The sequence below is a fragment of the Pseudophryne corroboree genome, chromosome 5 (genome assembly GCF_028390025.1).
Source record: "Pseudophryne corroboree isolate aPseCor3 chromosome 5, aPseCor3.hap2, whole genome shotgun sequence".
In the NCBI taxonomy this organism is placed as follows: domain Eukaryota; kingdom Metazoa; phylum Chordata; class Amphibia; order Anura; family Myobatrachidae; genus Pseudophryne; species Pseudophryne corroboree.
Window position 1 is genome coordinate 122,743,315 of NC_086448.1, and position 17,936 is coordinate 122,761,250.

At 47.1% G+C, this 17,936-nt stretch overlaps 1 protein-coding gene across 10 annotated transcripts in view; it reads right to left on the minus strand.

Moving 5' to 3' along the window:
• Positions 1-14,400, minus strand: part of ABI1 (abl interactor 1) — a 157,290-nt gene extending 142,890 nt beyond the window's left edge. For all 10 annotated transcript variants that reach the window (XM_063921669.1, XM_063921666.1, XM_063921663.1 and 7 more), the window contains exon 1: positions 13,996-14,400. In XM_063921669.1, the coding sequence (XP_063777739.1) occupies positions 13,996-14,112 (117 nt within the window). In that variant the 5' untranslated portion in view covers positions 14,113-14,400. The remainder of the gene's footprint in view (positions 1-13,995) is intronic.
• Positions 14,401-17,936: the final 3,536 nt, after the last annotated feature.

Genomic DNA, 17,936 nt, shown 5'->3' on the forward strand with positions numbered 1-17,936 from the left:
GAGCTTGCATCGGGGACGGCGCTGGGAGATGAGCTCATCTCTGCACCGCCTCTCCCTATGTAGTGAATGGGTCCCGGGTCGCAACCTGTTCACACTGCCACTGACCCGGTAATCAACCCGGGAATGACCCTTCTTATAATCCGGGTTGAATTACTGGGTCAATACCAGGTTATTTGTGCGATGTGAAAGGGGTATTTCACACCAAACCTGGACCTGGGTTACCCCGGATTATAAATTTGGTGTTAAATGGATATACAAATTATATATTTCAGCCCACTGTTAAAGCTACTTTTCTACTGTAAAGCGTAGAATTTCTTCTTACTTCTACACATTAGAAAATATACAGGATCTTCAGAGGGAGCCTATTGCCAATTTACAGTGCAGGCAGCCATTTTTGGGGGCTTGTACCAGAAACCAATCAATTCACTGAGGCATGCGAGATTCCAAGAAATGGATACTTCACTTTCTCTGGACACTGGTTGAGCATGTAAAGGCCGTACTCTGCTGTAAAAGCTTCAGGTTAATCTGTGTTTTCTTAGATTCCTGCTTTAGAACAGGCAGAACCGTTGCATGCACATTTTGGAATCCGCTCATGTAATATGGGAGATTAATCTGTCTAGCCCAGTGTTTGTTTACCCACTGCAGACAGTGGAGAGAGACAAAGCCACACCAACCTGACTGGCAGCATAATGCCACATAGATGGCACTCATATAGTCACATGATCTCATTAACACAAGACTTAGGGAAGAAAAAAATATATATAAAAGGACAAGACAAAAGGGACCTGCCACAATGTCGGCACAATCATCTGCGACTGGTGACATCCTGGATGAGTAGGAGTTGGCTTTAGCCTGTGCTCTTCACTGAATTCAAACACGCTAAAAAAGTGATCGTAGGCTAGGCATGTCCAAACTGCGGCCCTCCAGCTGTTGTGAAACTACATATCCCATCATGCCCTGACACAGTTTTGCTGTCAGAGAATGCTAAAGCTGTGTCAGGGCATGCTGGGATGTGTAGTTTCTCAACAGCTGGAGGGCCACAGTTTGGACATGCCTGCCCAAACCAACAAGCTTGGATAACATTGCAGGAAATACGTAGTGACTAATATTATAGCAAGGTCTAAATACAAGAAGTGTTACCTTTAGACATGTTACTTCAATGTACAAAGGGTGTTAGCGGTCACAGATGCACATGTCTGTGTGTGAACATTTACTAACTGCATGGCAATATGTGTGAGGTGGTGGAGGGCGTGGGTATTACCAGATTCAGTGTTTAAAGCTAAACAGTAAGGCTGGGTACACACTGGAGCGACAGGATTCCTTCCTGCATAGGAACGAATCCCCATCAGCCCAAAACACCCGTACACACTGTGGCGATGTTAAGACCATGTTCCGTCCTTTATTAACACCACTCAGGACGCTTGGTTTGATGTACAGCACATCAAACCACGCATCTGCTGCATGCGACCGCGGAAGTGCGCAGTCCTGGGTACACACTGCACAATGTAAGAGATATATTGCACTAAGTGTGTACCCAGCTTTAAAAGGTGGGGTACACACTAGGCGATGTGCTCTATGAGCGATGTCGCCTAGTGTTTCCCCTCCCGGGCCGGTCGGCAGCAGTGCGTACACACTGAGCGATATGCAAACCATATCGCTCAGCGACGTCACGCCGCAGCCGGGCATGCAGTTTTTGGTCGACAGTCCAAACTGACCTGCAAGCACGGCCGACAGTGAGGGTCATTAACGACCCGCGAGCCGTACATCACTTGTCGCCCAGGAAGGGTCAAAATGAGCGATGTCGTTTAAATTATCGCTAAATGTGTAACCACCTTTAAGAGGGATCCTCAGCCCATCTATTGTCAATCATTCTAATCAACCACTTTTTTTCAACTAATAATAGAAATTTAGAACAGTCATTGACCATGGTTTATCAGGTCACTGGCTAACAAGAAGTGCTCCGTATGTGGCCAGCTGTACACTACAGGGTGGTAATCCTGCACCGCAACCATGATATGTGATATGGGCAATTCAGCATGTGCATGTGTCTAAACTACTCAAGGAATGATCAGAAATTGTTCTTGAAATGAACCAAGTCTTCTTTCTTAGCTCACAGTAATGAGTATTAATTAGGATATACTGCCTACATTCAGAGATGTAAAGTATTTCTTTTAGTACACACTGAAGCTACATACTACACAAGGTACTTGTTAGCTACATTAAACCGTGTAATGAGTCCTTGTGCATTGCTTTACTTTGCAGAAACGTCATATAATCAGCCTGTAGGGGTAGAGAAAAGCAGCTTCACGCTGGGTGGCAGATATAAACACACACCAAAACGTACATCGTTCCAAACGTTACATTACAGCGGTGCCACAAACCTTTCAGCACTTCCATCTGGAAGAAGTCCACACAGTACGTAATTAAACAGTTCTCCCATTTTTGGCGGAGAGGTGTTACATGTTTTTGTTGTTTTTTTATTCTTTAAATGTGTTTTATTTTTATTTTTAGAGGGTTTGTGTGTTAAGGTGTGTACACACTAGGCGACCAGCTATATGAGCGACGTCGCCTATTGTTTCCCCCTCCTGGGCCGGGCGGTTGGCAGCAGCGCATACACACTGAGCGATATGATGGCCATATAGTTCAGTCACGTCACGCAACTGCAGGGCCGTACAGGCAGCTCTTGGACGACAGTCCAAACTGCCATGCATGCACGGCCGACACCGATGATCGTTAACGACCCACGAGGCTGCGCATCGCTCGGAGATGGCGGCATACATGCTTGCCGAGAAAGTAAATGACGTCGCTCAGGAAGGGTGAAAATTAGCACCGTTGTTTACTTTCTCGGTAAGTGTGTATGCACCTTTAACAGTTACGGTGTTCTGACATTTGTTCCACAAAATCAATACAAAACAATAAAATACACAATACAATGAAAACAAAAATGAAGCACATGAGGAGTATCCTAACACACGTGAGAGCAAAGCACAGAGATTGACTTCATAGTGCTTATTTCCCCTCACTCCTGCCAAGTTCAGCTGTACCATGATTTACACAGTGCCAGGGTGGTGTAAGCGGGACAGGAAGTCAGCCTGTGTCTACATCTGTTATCACAGGGGGAGCGCAGGCCTTTGATGGGCTGCTTCCTGTTATTTCTATGATGAACAGTTACTTTGCCATTTACTCATGTTGCCCTATACTTTTCCAACTGGCTGGGCAGACACTCACATGAAATCAGCGGACCAGCAGCAATAAAAAAAAAAATTACTTGTTTCCCAAAGCAACACACAAGGCTCTATGGGGTCGATTCTATTCGGCAACTAATGAATAGCGCCGGGAATTAGCTCCCGACGCTATTCAATACAGCAACTAATTACCTGCAATTGTCGGGAATTCTTCTCTCATCCCCGGGGGATGAGAAGAGAAACCCGACAAAAGTGCTGCCTCGCGGCCGGCGCGAGGCTGATTCTGTCGGGAATCAGCCTCGCGCCGGGGAGTTAAGTCGGAGAATGTCCGTTCTCCCGACAATTCAACCTGTTTTGTCGGCGAGAACGGGCCATCGCCGACGTAACTAGTTGCTGAATTGAATAGCGTCGGGAGCTAATTCCCGGCGCTATTCATTAGTTGCCGAATAGAATCGACCCCTTTGGCTGCTTCAATGAATGTACTGTCTGCAAAGTGGATGATTTCCTACCCGAGTGATCTATTCATGAAGCAGTGAAACGTGTGGAGAATTGAGCCAGTAGAGAAGTTGCCCATGGCAACCAATTAGCTGCTACATATAATTTTATAGAATGCATTTTATGAATGTTACCTCAACACTGATTGGTTGCCATGGGCAACTTCTCCACACTTTTCACTGCTTCATGAATGAACTCCAATATATGTAGTATGACCATCTGTAAACTCCCTGTGTAAGGGCAGAAATACAGGCAACTACTGGGACCGTGAGGTAAGAGCGGCCTGTCACCCTTCTGGTTCAGATGCACCCTGGAGAGAATACACTGTTTTAGCTTTAGGCATATCACGCAGGTGCATTAGAGCACAGGTTCTCAAACTCGGTCCTCAGGACCCCACACGGTGCATGTTTTGCAGGTCTCCTCACAGAATCACAAGTGACATAATTAGCTCCACTTGCGGACCTTTTAAAATGTGTCAGTGAGTAATTAATACACCTGTGCACCTGCTGGGTTACCTGCAAAACATGCACTGTGTGGAGTCCCGAGGACCGAGTTTGAGAACCACTGCATTAGAGTATTAAAATGTAATATAACTGTAATGCTAGATTAGATGTCTGACAACGGAACATATTGGGGACGATTCAATTCGGCAACTTATGAATAGCGCCGGGAATTAGCTCCCGACGCTATTCAATTCAGCTAAAGTTAAGTCGGCGAAAGCCCGTTCTCGCCGACTAAACAGGTTGAATTGTCGGGAGAACGGGCATTCTCCGACTTAACTCCCCGGCGCAAGGCTGATTCCCGACAGAATCAGCCTTGCGCTGGCCGCGAGGCAGCACTTTTGTCGGGTTTCTTCTCTCATCCCCCGGGGATGAGAGAAGAATTCCCGACAATTGCGGGTAACTAGCAGCAGAATTGAATAGCTTCGGGAGCTAATTCCCCGCGCTATTCATAAGTTGCCGAATTAAATCAACCCCATAGAGGGGCATGTAATTGTTGAGTGCTGCCGCAGCTCCCATGTAACGTAACTGGGAGCAATTCAATTATTACTGCCGATGGGAGAGAGTGCCGCAGGCGGCCATTACTTCTGCTCGCTACTTCCTGAAGTGGTGAGCAAAAATCTACCCAAGGCTCAGGCTTCTGGACGCCACAAACTAAGCAATGAGCACACGCAGCACTCAAGCCCATCAGCAAAACAATTGAATATCACCCCTCGGGCACCCAAAAACAAATGGAATTATCCCCACTGTGTCAAACAGCACCTTACCCACTTGCGAGTTGATCCACCGACATAAGGTGCCATGAGGCACCCAGGACTCAGCGTAAAGCATCATACTCCTTCTAAACCCACCCCCAGACTCCCATTGGCTTGTTTCAAAGGAGTCTGGGGACTTAGGAGGAGTGTGATACCTTATGCCAGGGGTAGCCAACCCTGGTCCTCGAGAGCTACCAACAGTTAAAGTTTTCCAGGTCTCTTCATAGAATCACAAGGTAAGTAATTAGCTCCATCTGTGGATCTTTTAAAATGTGTTAGTGAGTAATGAATACACCTGTGCACCTGCTAGGTGAGCTGGAAAATGTAAACTGTTGGTAGCTCTCGAGGACCAGGGTTGGCTACCACTGCCTTATGCTGATGCCCGGGTGCTGCATGGCGCCTGATACACACAGCACTGCCAATCCCCAGGGAAACCAGCTGGCACATATATTACATCAGAACACTTATGTTTATATGTGTTAAGCGGTTCCCCCCTGCACTATACGGTCAGCGCTGCAGTCACTGCTAATCTCAGTTATTTGAATGTTTGCTCAAAATAGCAAACATTGCCAGCAGAAAGTAGTTCATGGTGGCCACAAATAAGTCATTAATTGCAACCCATTTTTTTGGTGTCAGAATCTCTGGGGTTAGAATCTCGTCCCTACACAATACTGCACCACGGTCTCCAAAGATTCTGAAGTAAAGTGAGCTACAATAGACAACGTATCTGGGTTACAGTAACATAGGTTTTACAGGCCTATGAGGGCAGTCTTTAAGAAATGTTTCTTTGGGAATTGTCATTACTGTTAATTCTCACAGATTAGCCCACTGGTCACAAAAACTTTTATATAGATGCTTAAGCTTAAATAACAAATACAGTCTATATTTGAAATATATATATATATATATATATATATATATATATATATATATATATATATATATATATATATATATATATATATATATATCACACACATAAGCACACACATACCTTACTGAGCTTAATTTTATACATATAAGAATACATAGAGGTATATTCAATCAATCAGAGTCGGAAACTGCTGTCTTGTCAGAAATACGGCAGCTTCCGATTGGAACAGGTTGGAAGAGGTTCCGACCTATTCAATCCAGCCTCATTTTTTCCGACAATAGCCGCCGATATGTGTGCTGCTGTCGAAAACGGGGACAAATCAGACAGGTATTGGTCCCGTTTCCTGCATGTCGGAAAGGATCAGACATTGAATGAATATACCCCATACTCTCTCTTTCACTCCTCCGTAGCTAGCAGAGCATATAGAGATTGGGGAGTGATAAATAAAAGTTTGTAAAAATGCAGATATTTCAGTGATTTTGCAGTTAAGATTTAAATCCATGATATTTTGAAAAGCAGAACCAAGTTAGCTTTTAAAAAAACAAAAACACATTGCTTTTGTTGGAATTCAATTGCTTTTCCAGCAGCAGCCCGTAGATGGCGTCCAAACAGATCTATTCAATTATAGCTCCGCTCAGGCACGATGGCTGCCAGCGTCTGCATTTCAGCTCTCACCATCAAGGGTGGCGAGCTGAAATGCGCACACAAAAAAAAAAAAAAAGTGCCCCGCTTGAGTGGTCAAACAGCACTTTTTGCAATCGTGCCCAGAACTTTTGGTGGGTTTAGCCGCTTTACGCGCTGTAACCACACAAAAAAAAACAAATCAAGTGAACATCGCCACGCAATCTCCCGTCACTTTTCACCTTATTACATACCCCCAAAGTGTGGGCGACAGCTTGCAGAAATGTACCGTGTGACTGCATTCAAAGGGCTACAATCAGTGAGGTCAGGGTAATATAAATTCATTTTCCTCTTTATCAGATCCTGTTAATGAAACAAGGGTGGACCTTCAGGTATCTGTAGCAGAATGTGGAGTTAATACTAATTACTTTTTAAACAGAGATGCAGTGGGATATCACATTAACACTAAACAATGGGGCAGATGTATTAACCTGGAGAAGGCATAAGGAAGTGATAAACCAGTGATATGTGCAAGGTGATAAAGGCACCAACCAATCAGGTCCAATATGTAAATTAACAGTTAGGAGGTGATTGGCTGGTGCTTGTATCACCTTGCACATATCACTGGTTTATCACTTCCTTATGCCATCTCCAGGTTAATACATCTGCCCCAAAGTTTCTTACTTATATGGCTCTTAACTAAAGAGTCCAAAGTGTGAATCCACACAAACTGGCCTTACTATATAGCCAACAGAAGCACACAATGCTGATTGCCCTGCAGTGACTCCATTATTCAATACTACTGACTTTTGGACCATCCTCTGCATGTTATCAGTACTCTCATTAACTTGATGTATAGTGACAGGCGGAAACTCATGGCCAATCAATCCGATCAAATACTGTTTTATGTCAGGCATGGATAACATGTATGTATAATTCAGAAGTGAAATCATATTAACCTACAAGCTAGGTTGCTTTGAAAAAAAAAAAAAAACTCAATACATCTTAAGATACGTTAAAAGTATTATTATGACTATCCTGGCTGAAAATAAAACATAATAGCAGACCTAGATAAGCGTTTATACTTGCAGACAACATTCCATGCTCCGTCTATTACTGACAATTATCATGTTTACAAAATTTCTGACCGGGATGGAGCATCTCTATCTAGATCAGGTCTAACCAACCCGTGGCTATCCAGCGGTTGTGAAACTACACATCCCAGCATGCTCTGCCACAGTTTTAGCATTTCCTAATAGCAAAGGTGTATAAGGGCATGCTGGGACTTGTAGTTTCACAGAAGCTGGAGAGCCACAGGTTGGCCAGGCCTGATCTAGATGGTTCTCCTCCATCTAGAGCAAGGGTTCTCAAACTTGGGCTTCCAGGTATCCTCAGAGTCCAAGTTTTAAAGATACCCATGCTCAAGCACAGATTACTTCATTAGTACCTCAGTCAGTATGATTATGGCCAAGCATAGCCATCCTTAAAACCTGGACTGTTTGGATATCTTGAGGACCGAGTTTGAGAGACACTGATCTAGAGCAATGTAGTAGTGAGTACTCCCCTAGATAACTGAAGATTTCCAAGAGATGGGTTGGGTATGCGTGACCAGCGGTCAGGAGACTGCCGGTCACCACAGCGGTGCCGAGAAACCGACTTTCAGATGCCCGGCAAGGGGGGGTGAGCGCAACAAAGCACCTTGCAGGCTCGGTGGCGCCACAAGTTATATTCCCACTCTATGGGTGTCGTGGATACCCACGAGTGGGAGAAATCCCTGTTAGTTGGCATGCCCACTGTCGGGTCTGTAAGGGGGTGTGATTCCTGCATCGGTATTGTGACCAGTGGTCTCCTGACTGCCGGTCACGTAACTATCTCCCGTTAAAATCTTTTTGAACAATGTATTTTAGAAGGCAGAGTAGCACTCTACTCTATAATAGTGTTCACTGTAGGCTGTATCAGCAGGGTGCCGCGCCCTGCCCGTTTTTTAGAAGGCAAAACCCGCCCTTCCCCTTTTGCGGCGCCCTGCTAGAACAGCCGCACGCTTCCTGCCCTCCCAGCGTGTAAAGATGCCGTGCGCATGCGCGCTGCATCCATTTACGCATTGGGAGAGAGCTGGGGGAAGCCCAGCACCGACGGAGGTGCTGGGCACTCCTCCAACAGTGACGTCGACTGCCACAGACGCCCTCTATAGTAGCGTCTGTGGGCCGCACCGCCCACTAAAATGATGGGGGCATGGCCACACCCCCTAATTTGCATGACCGCACCCCCATTTCGGGCGCACGCCAATGTGCCCCCGAACTCCAGCGCCCTGCCCCTTCATCATCCTAGAAGGAACACTACTATAGTCATTAATCAAAATGTTTTAGACATATGCAATTAGTTAACGCAGTGACACAGTAACCTGAAAAACAAGCTCAACCTGTGATTCCCATTGGTTTCTTCAAAGAGATGTATGCCATTATGTTTTAGTATACAGGCAGTCAGGACATACTGCACAACGCATATACCCATCACACTATGTGCAGCACAGATCTGGGATTCGGCCACGCTATCTTACAATGGGTGGTCTTCAGTATGCCGACTGACGGGATCCCGGCGCACAGTATACCGGCACCAGGATCCCGACAGCCGGCATACCGACATTTATTCTCCCTCGTGGGGGTCCACGACCCCCCTATAGGGAGAATAAAATAGCGTGGCGCGCGTAGTGCGCCACCGTGCCCGTAGCGTGGCGAGCCCGCAAGGGGCTCATTTGCGCTCGCCACACTGTCGGTAAGCCGGCGGTCGGGCTCCCGGCGCCGGTATGCTGGTCGCCGGGAGCCCGACCGCCGGCATATCGTAGTGAACCCCTTACAATAGTGGGATATGAAAACAGGTGTTTTCGTGCCAGTGCAGAGGAGACAGGAAATACATTTGCTGTGCTATTATTTAGCTCTTACAAAGAAGGCAAACAGGTTTTGTTATAGGGTATGTACATCTACTGTATATGCAATATGAGCCATACCATCCTGTAAGAACGCATTTCTGCACTATCCTTGTTAAAGACAGTATTAATGTGGGATAGGCTGTCAAGATGTAAAGTCTTCAATGTGAAATGCATGGCATCTACTGTAATGTAGCCCATACGCTTGTGAGATATCCGGTACAATCCTTCGATTTCGACCGCATATGTGAGAGAAATCGAAGGATTGTATGCACATTTTAGGTACCTTGCGACGCGATGCGCGGGCACACCGGTTGAATATCGCGTCTCAAGATAGTACGTGCTGCACTTAATATTTATCACATCGTAGTGCGATTGCATGTGTTTTTAAAAACACATGCAATATATCGCACTGCGATGGGCACTCGCCGGGAGCGGCCAGACGCTGCTCCCACTCGGCGGTGACATGCCCATCACATGATTACCATGTGATCTATCGCACCTGAACTGCCGGTGCGATGCCCCGCGATGTCGCTTCGCGGGGCATCGCACAAGTGTATGGGCACCATTAGAGTATTATGGACGGCAGATTAAAGGTGGAGCTCGAAGAACAGGCTTCTCTGGGATGTGTTATGAACAGTAGAGCACATGATCAATAAAAGACAAACTCAGCAAGTCTGGATCAGTCAAGTCGTGGGTGTTTACAAGTTATGTTCTATTGAAAGTTTCAGCTCAGTGTGTGGCACATAACACATCTTGGGAAGAATGGAAATTATTTCTAGGATTCTAAGGGCCCAATACAATAGCAAGCGGTGTGCAGGAAACGGTCATTAGATTTAAAGCAACAATTAGTTTGAATGTAAAATCAGGATGGTTCTCCGTTAAATCAATTGGCGCTTTAAATCTAGTAAACTATCTCACGAGAACGGCACTGACTCCTGTAAATCTCGGGCTATTACGTTTGGCCCTAAGCTGTAATGGATTTTGGAAGAGGTGCAAATTAACTATGTGTACAATTAGTCAGATGTTCACAGTACTTTGCTGAAAAGCAAACAGCCTCTATTAGCTTGACTTTTCGCTGTAAAAACAAGTTAAAAGCAAATAGGAAACAGAGGACAACCACATACTAACAAGCAGCTATGCACAAAACTGAAGCACTCCATATTAACACGATTAGAAGTTGGACTTATTGGGGTCAATTCAATTTGCCGACAGTTGAATAGCGCCGGCGCTATTCAATACAGCGCCATGTGACACTTAATTGTCGGGATTTCAGAAATCCGACAAAAGTGCTGGCACGCGGCCGGCGCGATGCTGATTCGGTCGGGAATCAGCATTGCGCCGGACAGATAAGTTGGAGAATGCCCGTTCTCCCGACAAATCAACCTGTTAAGTCCGAGAGAACGGCATTTGGCGAATTAACATTAAGCAGAATTGAATAGCACGGGGACCTAATTTCCGGCGCTATTCAACTGTCGCCAAATTGAATTGACCCCTTAGTAACCAGTGTGATAAATCAATACAGCTAAAAATTATCACCACAAAGACAACGTAGTCAGGAGTGAATTTATGGTAAATAATTTGACTGTATTAGTTGAGTCCTGAATGGACTATTGCAGTGATTCCCATATTTAATCTTCTAGGAACCCTAACAGTCCAGGTTTTAAGGATATCAGTGTACCTCAGTCAATTAAATACCATCACTGCACAAGCATGGATATCCTTAAAACCTGGACTGTTAGGGTGCCTACAGGACAGGGGACACTGGACTAATACTCTAAACCAGGGGTGGGGAACCTCAGGCCCGAGGGCCGTATAAGGCCCGCAGAGCCACTTGATCCGGCCCGGCCAGGCTCCCCTAGCTGGGCGCCCGCTGAGATTTTGTTACTAGTGGGTGCCTGGCTTCTTACCTTCAGTAGTAGCCAGAGGCAGGAGCTCACTCCTGAGCTCCGGCTTCCGGGTCTGGCAGTGTGCGTGTGCTGCTGAGCGGTGTTATGGGAGAGATGTCATGACTTCTCTCCCATAGTTCTGAGGAGCGAGGGGCCAGGCGGAGGGCAACGGTCCAGAAGCAGGGCTGGCGAGTATTGTGGGGTTTTTTTTCTGTGTGTGTGTGTGTGTGTGTGTGTGTGTGTGTGTGTGTGTGTGTGTGTAAGCGTCGCTACTAGGGGGCATAACAACTGACTGGGGGCATGCTCATTTTTAAGTTGATAATTTTTGTATGGCCCCCGAAGGATTTTATAAATATCCAAATGGCCCTTGGTAGAAAAAAGGTTCCCCACCTCTGCTCTAAACAAACCCCTAATGCAACTCTAACCCTAATAACCACACCCTAAAAAGGCAGACTAGATGGGTCAAATGGTTCTTATCTGCAATCAAAGTCTATGTTTCTTTGTTTATTTGGTGTTTTTTTTAAAGCGGCACATCATTTTTAACCCATGCATGACCACCCATAAATTCAACCCCATTCTTGAGACTTCCTGTAGCAACATTACGATCAGAGAAAAAAAGAACTTGCTAGGTCATTACTTGGCAACCAGGAAAATGTTGCAGTTTACGGAAGTAGTGTTGAAGCTTTCAGACAGGAACAGGCTATTAGCAAATGTGCTAACAATGCATGTCGCGCCATCCTAGCAACTTCATCAGTGCATCAGCGTATCCCAAACTTCAGTAGTTCCCAAGCTCGGTCCACTAGGTACCCTAAACAGCCCAAGTTTTAAGGATATCCATGGTTGAGCTAAGACGGTTAAATCAAAATGACTGCAGTACTAATGAACTCAGAAGCCTCAAAACCTAAGCTGTTAGGATAGGATCTGTTTAGGATCCCGGCAGTCAGAATACAGACGCCGGAATCCCGACAATACTCAGAACGCCAGTGCCAGAATCCCAAGATCCTGTATGAGCATCCACCACCACGCCAGAGAGGTTAGCCGTAGGGGGGCATTTACGTTTAGACTGCAGGGGAAGGATTAAGGTTAGGCTGCGCATGTGTGAAGGGGATAGGTTGAGGCTGCAGGTGATAGTGGGGGAGGGGGGTAGGTTTATCCACCCTCCAGGGAAGGATAGGATCAAAAAGCAAGCAAGGGGGGTTAGGCTGCGGGGTTAGGTTTAGGGAGGGTTAGGGTTAGAGGGCCGGGGGGATCCTGATCATCGGTATGCCACTGTCTGTATTCTGACCGCCGGCATCCCAAATACCATAAAATCAATCCCAACCCACAATGATGCCTGGAGGACAGAGTTCACAAACCTCTGGCACACTTTATTTTGTGCAAATAGTTTAAAATACATTATGCCCACTGCTATTATACAAACAGCATTTACCATAGGCAAGTACAGAATAGACACTGCTCACATTTTTAATGTTAAATATAACTGTGAGATTATGCAAACTTTATTACATCCACAAATAAGAAAATGACAGAAAAAGGAATCTTAAGATCTGTGAACGTATCTGTCATATTTGTGCACACATTAAAAGCCTGACTAACTAGACCTAAAGTCAACAACAAGACTATCCAGAACACCAATTATTTCACCCAGCTATTAGTCAGTTCCAACATGACTTCATATCTTATTGTGCTGCCTTCAGATTCTAGACATGAAAGCGAGATATTGCATAACATTTACCGGCAAAGCACAAGTATTGCGAGCGGACAGAGGTGTATAGAACTTCACTGGCATTACACAGGCGGGGATTCTGCACAATGCAAACCCCCTCACCTGAAACATCAGCATCATTATTCCAACCATCAGACCTTTATGTGACTAATGAGGGAGAGCGTAATAATCTGCTAGAGGAATGTATATGAACGGTTCAAAGTTAAACTGACTTGCATTCCAGTTCAAAGAGCCCTGAGGGGTCTGTGCAAGGGAGAATGACTTTAAGTCCCCTCCCAAGAATCAGGATCCCCCACATACACTACACTTTGCATGGGAATGCCCCTTCCACCCGCTGTCACTTCTGCAATATCAGGGTGACATTTAAAGCTGCACAGAACTCATTTCATTTAGACGGGGATGTGACAGGACTGCTGGTTCCGTCACATCCATACACAGTAAGCGAGCAAGCTAAACACTACAGCAGAGAAGAACGGAAAAGAGCAGCACCGGCCCCAATGGACAAGTAAAAACAAAACACAATATGATGCAAATGACTGAAACGTTCTCTGTACAGCGCTGTGGGACAGTAGAGCACTATGATAAATAATATTCCCACCGCTGTCTAGACAGAAAGGCACTGGGGCACAAAGCTCTATGTTACTGTCATCCCCCCCTGCTGTATTGGGTGGGCAGATTGCAATGCACTCAGCACTGGTTTGACCCAGAATCCCTACAGCACCCCTGCTCACTGCCATGCTGGGTTACTGCACCCAAGGGAGCCCGTGCTGATATGACTCATAATTAAACACAAAGGCACACCCTGTGGGCAGAGCACAGATGCACCCCCCTCTTCCTTTTTTAAGTGGCCTTTACAGAGGGTGCGGGCGGCGACGAGTAACAACATAATGACAGTGATTCATTATTGCGAGTGGGTATAGGGGTGAGGGGGCAATAACAGCCCCAAATCTCCGCACTTCCTGTAGTGTGTGTGTGGGCACCTCCACTCCCTCCCTCCAGCCAGCGGCATCAATCACCCAGCTGTCACCTGGATGTAGTTGCTCTCGCAGTAATCCGCCACCCGGGTGAGGTTCTGGTAGCTCTCGATGAGCGCCCGCTTGCCGGCGGGGATCTCCTCCTCTAACAGCATCTGCAGCTCGGCCATCTTCCAGCCCCCCTGTGCATCGCTTCCTCGTCCGGCAGCAGCGGCAGGAGCGGAGGGCAGACAGCTGAGCCCGGACCCGCCCGCCTGCTATTCTGGGATTCCGAGCCTCGCTCTCGCTCAGCAGCCGCCGGCTCCACCTCCCCCCCAGCGCGCTCTGCCGGCCTCCGTACACTGCGCGCAAAGCATCACGGGGCTTGTAGTCTTTGTGTTGTGTGGGCGCTGCCACAGGCTGCTCCTGCCAAAGACCATTTTTTCAGAAATACATGGCATGTCAGTGCCGGAGATACTTCTAGTGTATCCCAAAAGGATTGATCATACTTGCCTACCTGACCCTCTCCATGAGGGAGAAAATGCTCTGTTCCTGGACTTTCCTGGTAATGTATGATTGCCATCACCTGTGGTGAAACACCTTTCTTATCAATGAACTAGCTCACCACAGGTGATGGCAATCATACATTACCAGGAAAGTCCAGGGACAGAGCATTTTCTCCCTCATGGAGAGGGTCAGGTAGGCAAGTATGGGATAGATGTGTAAGGTAGCTGAAGAATCAGGGTCTGGTATGATTTGTCCACTGTCGCAGTGTTGACAGTCATTCTGTAGACACCCTAATGCCGACGCATTCATCATGATGACAAAATGTCAACTGGTACATACAGTCAATATCCAATTTTAAGAATAACCCTAACCACAACCTTAGCCATAAAATATCTTGTATTGACATTTTTAATGTGTCGACATTTCAGCCATGTAGACTTGTCAACTTTATGACAAGTGACGTAATTGTTGGTAACATCACTACATCCTGAAGAATCATATGGCATACCATCATTTTCTCTTACATCCTAGAGGATGCAGGGGTCCACATTAGTACCATGGGGTATAGACGGGTCCACCAGGAGCCATTGGCACTTTAAGAGTTTAAGAGTGTGGGCTGGCTCCTCCCTCTATGCCCCTCCTACCAGACTCAGTTTAGAAAATGTGCCCGGAGGAGCCGGTCACAGCTATAGGAGCTCTCCTGAGCTTTCCTAAAGAAGTTTAGTTTAGAGTTTATTATTTTACAGGGAGGCTGCTGGCAACAGCCTCCCTGCAGCATGGGACTAAGGGGGGGAGCAGTGTCCGCCCTGCGGGATCTGAGCCACTGACTCAGCTGACTGGACACTGAGCTCCAGAGGGGTCTTATCGGTCTCCGCCACAGGGGAACCGCTCGCCCCAGCAGCATGCTGCCGACCCCTTACAGAGCTGAAGCAAGTGGTGAGTTAGTCACCGACCCCCCTAGCAAGCGGGGGGCCGGTGTGAAGATGGCAACAGGGGATGGAGCACAGTATTAACTGCGCACCTGGGCGGTACCAGAGGCACACTGTGCGGCGCTGTGAGGGGTCCCCTGGGCCAGCGCTTACCCCTCACACTGGTCAACGAGCCTGTCGAGGTCCAGGGATCCCAGCCAGCACAACTCCTCAGGCCAGTTTAAACTTCAGAAGAGCGGGAAGACAGCGCCATGAAGGGGGGCGGAGCTTCTCCTCAGAGCGGACCCTGCTGCGTTCCAGCACAATTTTCCTGCATGCAGTAGCTGAAGGAAGATTCTGGTCCCTCCACAGCAGCTCCAGCTTACTGTATAACGGTACCAGGGGGTTGTAGAAGGGAGGGGAGGCTGATAGATTGACTGTGTGTCCTATTAAGGAGCACAAGTCAGCGCAGATAAGGGGTTTCTCCTTGTAAAAAAGGGGTTGGCTCCAATCTCTGTCTCTCTCTTGCCATTCTTGGGGGGGAAACTCTGTCTTACCCCAACGTGTGTGTGTGTGTGTGTGTGTGTGTGTGTGTGTGTGTGTGTGCGTGTGCGTGTGCGTGTGTGTGTGTGTGTGGTGTGATTGGTGGTCACCTGCAGCAATGTCCAGGGATACAGTGTCATATGCTGCAGAGGATTTATCCTCCCAGGATGATCCCATTCCATGTAATCAGATTAGCACTGGTTTAGCACAGATTCCAGCAAGGGAACCAGAGTGGTTTTCCTCTATTAAGACTTGGATTTCTCAAATTTCTGACAGGGTTGCCAGTAATTAATCTGCAACCTAGGTATTGCAGTACTCTATGGCTGTATGGCCTTTGTCAGGTACCTCGGGTCACCCCACTACATACCCCCACAAACGTGCGCTTGTGCAGGTAACACAAGACGACATGGATACCGATTCTGACACTACAGATGGTGATGGGGATGTTTTGCGGGGGTCCGCATCTCTTGCAAGGGGGGTGCAGTTGTTGATAAAGGCTATCGGGGATGTGTTAAATGTTAATGATACCACACCTGAGCAGGTTGTGGAGGCTTTTTTCACTGAAAACAAGAAAGCCTTGCTAACCTTCCCTGCGTCAAAAGAGCTGAATGCTATATTTGAAAAGGCCTGGGTGAACCCTGAAAAGAACTTTCAGATCCCTAAGAGGATTCTAGTAGCTTTTCTTTTCCCTGAGGAGGATAGGAAAAAGTGGGAAAACCCGCCGATTGTTGACGCATCTGTATCCAGACTCTCAAAAAAGATGGTTTTACCTGTACCGGGATCTACCGCCTTAAAGGAGCCGGCAGATAGAAATTGATAATACTCTGAAATCAATGTAAACTGCTTCAGGGGCTATATTACGTCCCACTAATGATAGTGCATGGATTGCAAAGGCTATAGTGAAGTGGTCGGCTACCTTAATGGAGGATTTGGATACGATGGATAGGGATGACGTTGCATTGTATTTACGCAACATTCATGATTCTGCAGGTTTCATGGTAGAATCCATGAAAGACCTGAGTTCCATGGCTGTGGGAATTTCTTCCATGTCTGTTTCAGCTCGTCGGGGACTGTGGCTCCGCCAGTGGTTGGCCAACGCGAAAACCAGAAGAAGTGTGGAGTCGCTACCCTATACAGGCCAGGCTCTCTTTGAGGAAGCCCTAGACGCATGGATATCTACCGCTACAGCGGGTAAGTCTCCGTATCTTCCCTCAGCAGCACCTGCTCCGAAGAGATCCTTCTCCTCAGCTACGCAGCCGTCCTTTCGGCCTAACAAGCCCAGAAAGGCCAGATCATCCAATACCTTCTTCAAGGGAGGTAAGGTTAAATCCAAGAAGCCTGCCGCTGCAGGTTTCCAAGAACAAAAGCCTGCTTCAGGTACCCCAAAGTACTCCGCATGACGGTGGACGGGAAGGCCCGGAGGTGGGGCCTGTGGGAGCGAGACTCAGACAGTTCAGTCATGTCTGGGTATCGTCCGGCCTGGATCCCTGGGTAGTAGATATTGTGTCTCAGGGATACAGGCTGGAATTTCAAAGTCTCCCTCCTCATCGTTTTTTCAAGTCGGGCTTACCAACTCTGTTGGAGGACAGCAAGGTGCTTCAAGACGCTGTCCAAAAGCTGGTGGAGGCACAGGTCATTGTGCCGGTACCACCACACATGCTGACAAAGGGTTACTATTCGAACCTTTTCGTGGTACCGAAACCGGATGGTTCGGTCAGGCCCAATGCATTCTGAACCTAAAATCATTGAACCCCTTTCTAAAGGAGTTCAAGTTCAAGATGGAGTCTCTTAGGGCGGTGATATCAGGTCTGGAAGAGGGGGAATTCCTGGTGTCACTGGATATCAAGGATGCGTACCTTCAAACTCCGATCTGGCTGCCGCATCAGGCTTATCTCCGCTTCGCATTGCTGGACTGTCATTTTCAGTTCCAGGCCCTGCCATTCGGCCTCTCAACAGCACCGAGGGTGTTTACCAAGGTAATGGCGGAAATGATGATGCTACTCCGCAAGCAGGGTGTGAACATCATTCCTTATCTGGACGATCTCCTGATAAAGGCA